The sequence below is a fragment of the Halyomorpha halys genome, unplaced genomic scaffold (genome assembly GCF_000696795.3).
Source record: "Halyomorpha halys isolate HHAL.00 unplaced genomic scaffold, Hhal_1.1 Scaffold1315.1, whole genome shotgun sequence".
Classification (NCBI taxonomy): domain Eukaryota; kingdom Metazoa; phylum Arthropoda; class Insecta; order Hemiptera; family Pentatomidae; genus Halyomorpha; species Halyomorpha halys.
In genome coordinates, this window is record NW_027112745.1 from 15,595 (window position 1) to 15,857 (window position 263).

At 38.4% G+C, this 263-nt stretch overlaps 1 protein-coding gene across 1 annotated transcript in view; it reads right to left on the reverse strand.

The window, feature by feature from the left end:
* Nucleotides 1–182: 182 nt before the first annotated feature.
* Nucleotides 183–263, reverse strand: part of LOC136796536 (zinc finger protein 711-like) — a 13,688-nt gene continuing 13,607 nt past the window's right edge. Inside the window, exon 3 of the mRNA XM_067050517.1 lies at nt 183–251. Within this exon, the coding sequence (XP_066906618.1) occupies nt 183–251 (69 nt within the window). The remainder of the gene's footprint in view (nt 252–263) is intronic.

The window sequence follows — 263 nt, forward strand, 5'->3', positions numbered from 1 at the left end:
GCCTAATTTCCAGTTACGTTAATGTACCCAATCTTACTGAGTCGCGTTTAGTGGCATTATGCTTATTCCGGAGAGCATATGCGAATACCCTTATCCTACGATGATATGATGAAAATCATTCCAATATTTTGTCGTTCGCTATGGGTGTTTCCTAGATGCATCAAATAATCGTAAAAGGTTTCTCATTTTTTCTTGATAGTAGGTGGTTGAGTATCTTGGGATGCAGGAGTATCCCAGTCGATGTTCATCTCCTATAATTTTTG